We start from the raw sequence: 6,992 nt of genomic DNA, 5'->3' as shown, positions 1-6,992 counted from the left end.
GGGGCTTAGACTGCCATCTAGTGGTTAGTTGTAAGTCACTTTGAACAAATGAAAGCGTCAGCTAAGTGTAATGTAATGTAATGTAATGTAGTGGCTCAGGTGATTTACTTTTGCCATGCAAAAAACTTTCCTATTTATGGTTTGGTCGACAGCAAGTTATCATTCAATCAATGCAATAAGTCAGTTGCTAGGCTAGTATAACCTGTCTAGTTGTAGGATTCCATTGTTTAAGTAGAGTTGTTTTAAATCATAAATACAAGAATAACACTTGATTGTTATGAATATTATGTGTATATCTATTTATTGGTTGTAGGTGGACAAACATAAGAAAGTATCACAATATCACAGTATCACAATGGATACTATGATGAACAGCAGAGGTGGAACGTAACTAAGTATTTTTACTTCGTTACTGTACTTAAGTAGTTTTTTCTGGAATTTGTACTTACTTGAGTAAAAATAAAAATGCAGACTTTTACTTTTACTCAATTACATTTTTTGACAATTACTTGTACTTTCTACTCCTTACATTTCTAGGAGAAGACTTTGTTACTAGTTACATTTATCCTAGGTTTTCCTGTTGTGTTTCGTGGATATTTCAGTAGCCTCAGCTGCGGGCAGGGAGGCGGGACCAAGCCCCTCTTCCAAATTGACACCCAGACAGAAAATATACTTTTAAAAACATTAACAGGACTCCATAGTCATGTTCAAATAGAACCGAAAACCGTTGCAGACACTTTTTCCTATTGGATCAAGTAGGTAGACATGGAGAAAGACAGCCATTGCGTGAGTAGGCCTACTTGTACTTTTGTACTGAAAAGTACATTTAAAAGTTAGTACTTAGGACTTTTACTTAAGTACGTTTTTGGGAAACAACTTTTACTTTCACTTGAGTATTTTTTTCGCAGGGCACTTCTACTTTTACTTAAGTACACAACTTCAGTACTTCTTCCACCTCTGATGAACAGGCATTAATACAGGACTTCGTCACTGTGTGCAGTACATAGTTGTGTTTGGTGATCAATTTCTATTTGAATGTCTCTCATATTTGACACGCTTTTAGAAATCTACGTATAACAAATTGCTGCAAACAACCCATTTTGAGTGTAGAAATATGATTATATATGTAGGTATGTCATTCTATTATATTGTACGTGTATACTCAAAGCATTAATAAAAGAGTAAAATAGAAAAAGGGACAGACTGACTGAGGACACATTGTCTTGCTGAGAGTAAGAGGGGGAGAGTTGATTGGACTTAGGGTTACGAGTGTGTGAGGCTCAACATTTCTAACTTACACTGCAAAAATCAATGACAAACAGGTCATAAGCAAAAAAAAAGGAAAAATCTCAATCCCAAAAAAATCCCAATAAAATCATTCAAATGCAATTACCATGAATCTCAAACATGAACTCTCAAGTTTCTGATGTAATATAGTGGTGCCCATGATGCATGCCTTCTGGAGTTATGTCCTAGGCAGAATGGTCTGACGAGACAAGGAATGTGGAGACTTTCTCTGTGGGAAAAAAGAAAAGAGTCAACATCAAAACAGTTCAGTTTTCAGTTCAGTTCAGTTCAATTCATCTGGAAGCATGATAACTTTCGAAAGAATTGGATGGAAATCTTGTGTGTCAATAATTTTCAATAGGTTCATGAAGCAATATACCTATTAGGGCAGTCATGGGTAAGCAGTTAGGGCAACAGATTTGTAACCCAAAGGTTGCCGGTTGAATTCCAGACCCACCAGGTTGGTGGGGGGAGTAATTACCCAGTGCTCTCCTCCATGACTGAGGTAGCCTGTGCATGGTACTGTCCCACCCACCGAGAATACGGTCCCGCCGCACTGCTCCCTTGGGGCGCCATTTGGGGCTGCCCCCTTGCACGGGTGAGGAATAAATGCAATTTTGTTGTGTGCAGTGTGCACTTATATGCTGTGGAGTGCTGTGTCACAATAACAATGGGAGTTGGAATTTCTCAGATGGGCTTTCGCTTTCACTTCACTTTAGTTGGCCAACTGTCAAGATGGTGTACTTTCAACATGACCACAGAGACATCAGAATTAACCCTAATAAATGTATTATGTAAACGTGCGTATGGCACAGAATAAGTGATTAAGTGATGGTAAACAAGGTGTATCTTTGCATACACACTATATTTGATAGCATTACTTATTTACATTGGATGCCCTGTCTTTATAAATACAGCTCTGGTCCTACCTTGCACCTTCCGAAGTCTTTCTGGAACCCACCAAACCCATCTGCTTCTGTTTGCTGCTTGATATTTTTCATTCAGATGCACCAGCTTCTCAACTTTCTCACCATCTCCCAGCTCATTCATCTTTTCAATCAGGAAGTCAAGATGAATGAGAGTGGACATGGAGTCCTTCTTCAATGCAATCTCTTCAAGCTGGACAATGCACTGATAGGCCTGCAACAACAACGTCTTCTTTGTAGCTTCAGATTTGAACAGTTCTTCTTGAAGTGCATTCTGAATATCCACTTGCTTGTTATATTGTTTTAGCAAATCATGAGCAGTTTTCTTCACTTTTCGAATTCTTGGAACATAGATCTTGTTGTGTTTGACATGATCAGAGACAGGGCACCTCCTGGTACACACAGTGCACCTGTTGTTTTTCATGGCGCTGCACCAAGCGAGGTCTTTCACCCACCAACAGCCTGGATAGTGGCAGTTCTCCTCGCATCTCGTGCAGCATGTTGCCTTTTTGGTCAAATACCTCCAAGGCAGGTTGATTGGCTCAAGTTGTTTGAAAGGTTCCTCGACCTCATAGGTGAAATTTTCATTTCTCCCCATTTTTTCTATGTTTTCCTCCAAGGCCCTCTGTGTCTGCTGCAGCTGATTCTGCTTCAGTTCTTCCATCCTGATGGCGTCTTGTATGTTGTTCACACAGGCCTCCAGACGTTTGCGTTCTCTGAGCACCTTCTCAGTCATACTCAGTTCTTTTACATCAGCCTTTTCCAAAAAGATCATAAATCTCTCCAAACTGCAGTATCCCCTCTCCCACGCTTCCTGGTACTTCTTCTTTTCTTTCTCCTTATGGTCTTTGGATTGTCGGTTGTTGAACTGGAAATGGACTGGCTCTCCATTGACATCTTTGGCACATGGAACATCTGCTTCTTTCAGGGCAGAAATTACATCATCCTCAGGCATTCCATCGGAATGTGTGATCAACACTGCTATGTTCTTCTCTATGTCTTTTCCAAACAGGGAGAGAACAGCATCGAAGATGTAACGCTGAAAATCTGTGAGGCGATTTTGACCAGATTTCACCACAAGACCTACAGCACTTATCTCATGAATGCCATCTTCAGATCGGAACAATCTGTGCAAATTTTCTGCCACCATCTGGTCAAAATCAATCCCATCAGTAGATCCATAACCTGGTGTGTCGATAATCCTCAGAGATGAACTTTCCGCAAACACTTCATAAACTGTAATAGCAGTCGTTTGAGATTTGGCCTGGGACTTTTCCTTGTCCTCCTGTGTAATTTGAAACCAGATGTTGTCCCCCCACTGTACCCCTAACAGGTAGTTGACCAAGGTGTTGATGAAAGTTGTTTTCCCTGTTCCTGTTTCTCCAACTACAAGAATGTTTTTGACAGGTCTACTGGAGCTTCTTACTCCAAAAGTCCATCTTCTGACATCTTCACATCCATCGATATCAGTCCTCATCGTTGGAAGCAGGTAGCAGTTTGGGTGACCTTTCTTTATTATATTCTTTCTTGCCGTCAGTTTATCCTTAAGAGAAGGTGGTCTGAAAAGGAGACAGTTGTCTGAATTCTTTCACATGCTGTGATTTGGGTGATAGATTTTTAGTGACGCTTTTGGGGACCTCTAGTAAGCCTTAGGCCTACTAGTAAATAGACAATACCCATGAGGTGTTCTTAATATGCACATATAATAGACATTATTACATGTTAATAAGATTGAAGAGTGTCATTGCAAGGAAGTCAATAGTAGACTATGTAGGCATTGCTTGTTGGCAATAACATTATATTTTGTAAACATGGAGTTGCTGTACTTACATCTGAAAGGGTGATATACAGTAACCAGGTGGAGCTAGCTCTTCCCTTCCTGGAATGGATGAAACATAAGTGATCAGACAGTGAGTGATTTGAGCATGAATATTAGTGAGGCACTTTTAGGGAACCAAATACCTCTTCTTAGTGATGGTTGAGGAGCCACCACTTCAGTGTTTTGAGGATTCTAAAATGCAATACAGAAACAATTTATTTAAACACCTGTCTTAAAGACACACCAAACAACTGTGGGTTTTCCTCCACTGTTTCTCAGACAGTTCTCATGGGAGCTTTGCTTAGAGACGTCCTATTAATCCTTGCGGTCATTGACGTGTATTTGCAATGTAATGCTTGTTACATTGACAAAATACATTTTGACTTATTAAGATGATCAATTCACTCGAAATGTTTCACAGTTTCCCTTACCTCACTGCATGAATGTTGTCTCACCTGTAACATTATGTCATGACCATCATGGTTCTCAACTAGACACAGTGCACATATTGTCAACTGGTCATCCTTGCAGAAATATTGAAGTTTCTTCTGATGCTGTTGACAGATATTTACTTCACTCGTGGTGGCATGGGATCCACTGCAAAACAAAAAATAAACTTTTATTACTTTTATTTTATTATAACTTTTAAAACAATTTAACAAGTTCTGTGGTTAAAATATATTATATTATAGTGGCTACATACCCAGTGTTGGAGTTAGGATGGCTGTTAGCTACCCCTGGCATCCTTGTGGTCTCCGATGCACTGGCTTCAGGCGTGGCAGTATACAAATCCACACTAGCAAATCCACAAAAGCACCAAAATTGGGAAAAGGGCTTATTTAAGGAGTTAAAGGCATTTTTGAGACAAAGTTGGCACAGTATTATTTAGTCAATCTGCATGTCTGCTAAGTATCCTTAGTTACAGTTGAATGACCTCTAGAGGTCACCAGAGGCCAGATAGAGCTCGGCATATTACATATTCAGCACATCCAAGTTGACGGAATAAGGCTGTTTGACGACTTTGTCTCACGAATGCCATTGAGTATCACAATCCTGGATTTTGGTACTAGTTTACAAATTCGTGTATACATTCTGACTGATTCTTTTTGCTCTAAATAATGACAATTAATATGATGCGAAAAACCTTACTCATCAAGATAGTCCCATTCTTCATCAAATGACACCGCTTCTTCCATCATTGCAAAGGTAAGCTATTTGTAGAACTTTGTAGAATATTGCAAAAATAATGATTTCAGTTAACATGGTACAAAACTCCAACATTACAAAATATCTCTAATCCCTGCATATAAAAAGTGAACAGAAGTGAATAACAAAAGGAGACAGTAAGTCCATGTTGCAACTCTCTGGCTGTACATAAATGTCTTAATAATAATTTGGAATTGATGCAACAGGACAGAATCACAGTGAGTACTATTCTTCAAAGGCATCACATTTGTGTTGATTCAGATTCAGAAAACGTTATTAATCCCATCAGTGGGCAATTAAGTTTGCAGTCCCAGTCACCATCAGTCAGCAATAAATAGTATAAATAAAAAAAGTTTACAAAAATATAGAAATACAAAACCTAAAGAAAATAAAATAATAATAAATAAATAAGGAGATATTGTGGTATTTCAGCACTAATACTGAATAATAATAATCTTGCATATCTTGAGCAAGATAATTGGGTTCAGTGAAGGTTAGAAACGTGATGCATTGAAACACATATTATTTTAGAGAAGTAGCCTACAAGAAACGGTAAATCAGTGAAATGCCACATACCTTTAGTGAAGTACAGGAAATAGTGAGTGAAAACTCTAACCTGTTTTGAGTCGTTACCGTGCGTTGCACACCAAGGTCTCTGTACATGTGACCCAAATATGTGGGTATTTAGGGCACGAAAGGTAGAACTTTATAACGATGGTAAGCCAGAAGTGTAGAGTGGACTCTGGCTCTGGGGCAAAAAACACATAGCCGCTTTAAACACTACAGTCAGTCCTCCTAGTCAGGGTTGTGCATGGAATTAGATGACCAAATTTGATGTGGTATCACAAGTGCCAATATGGGCTCGTCCATACATTCTCGCACTGGTACTGTGTTCTGTTTGTTGAAAATGGACCTTGAGTCTGGAAATACAGCTGATGCTGATGATCTGTGACCAAGTGGAAGTCCAATGAGCTTGGCCTGGCTAAAACAGTGCATCAGTGACAAACTTTGAGCACATGTAGGGAAGCAGACAGGGGGAGGGGGGGGGGGGGGGGGGGGGGGGGGGGATAAAGGGGTCAACTGTTAAATGCCCAGGGGAGCAAGAGGGCCCTGAATTTGGTCCTCATGAGAAGACTTTGTCCCGGGCCTAACCATAGCTGGCCCTGAGTACATGTTCAGTAAAATCAGCATAAAACATGTGATACTTAAATATGTAACTGTGAATTAGTTAAATGCACCCATTTTAAAATCTAACTGGGAAATTAGTACTGTAGTCTAGAGTTTGTATCAAGTAAGCGGTGTAAAAAGAAAAGAAAAAGGAAAACCGAATGCCCAATGAAGCATGTGCAAACTGCAGACTTTGTGAATGGCTGAAGTGAAGCCTGCCCTGAAACATTTGCAATCAGCCTCTTTTCAAAATATTACAATCAATATTTCAATACAAATAGGAAGTGAAATATAGTGAGGAACAAATATAATGAAGAACTGAGATAGGCATGTGGACGTGTAATAATGTGCTATTTGTGCCTTACAAACAAGTTCAAAAGTTGCCCAAGGTAATGAAAACATGGAAAAAGATGTGAAGGAAGAAAGAAGTGTTGACTGTAGAGCATGAATCTAACACTGTGCAGTCCTGTTCTCGATTCTGATTGGCTGATAGCAGCGTTCAATCAGGCATAAACCCACTCTTTCCACCTGAGGATTCTATGCGCGTCTAAGTTAGACCCAGCACATCTATGTTGGTAATGAGAATA

At 39.5% G+C, this 6,992-nt stretch overlaps 1 protein-coding gene across 1 annotated transcript; it reads right to left on the bottom strand.

The window, feature by feature from the left end:
* Positions 1-293: 293 nt before the first annotated feature.
* LOC134451788 (uncharacterized) lies at positions 294-3,690 on the bottom strand. Its single transcript, XM_063202189.1, has 3 exons — positions 2,217-3,690; positions 956-1,516; positions 294-362 (listed from the first exon to the last, which is right to left on the bottom strand). The coding sequence occupies exons 1-2, from the start codon at positions 3,688-3,690 to the stop codon at positions 1,473-1,475; spliced, it is 1,518 nt and encodes a 505-aa protein (XP_063058259.1). The 3' UTR covers positions 294-362; positions 956-1,472.
* Between the last annotated feature and the right edge of the window lie 3,302 nt (positions 3,691-6,992).

The sequence above is a fragment of the Engraulis encrasicolus genome, chromosome 7 (assembly GCF_034702125.1).
Source record: "Engraulis encrasicolus isolate BLACKSEA-1 chromosome 7, IST_EnEncr_1.0, whole genome shotgun sequence".
Taxonomy (NCBI): Eukaryota; Metazoa; Chordata; class Actinopteri; order Clupeiformes; family Engraulidae; genus Engraulis; species Engraulis encrasicolus.
The sequence above is the reverse complement of the archived record's forward strand: the minus strand, read 5'-3'. Positions and strand labels throughout refer to the sequence as shown.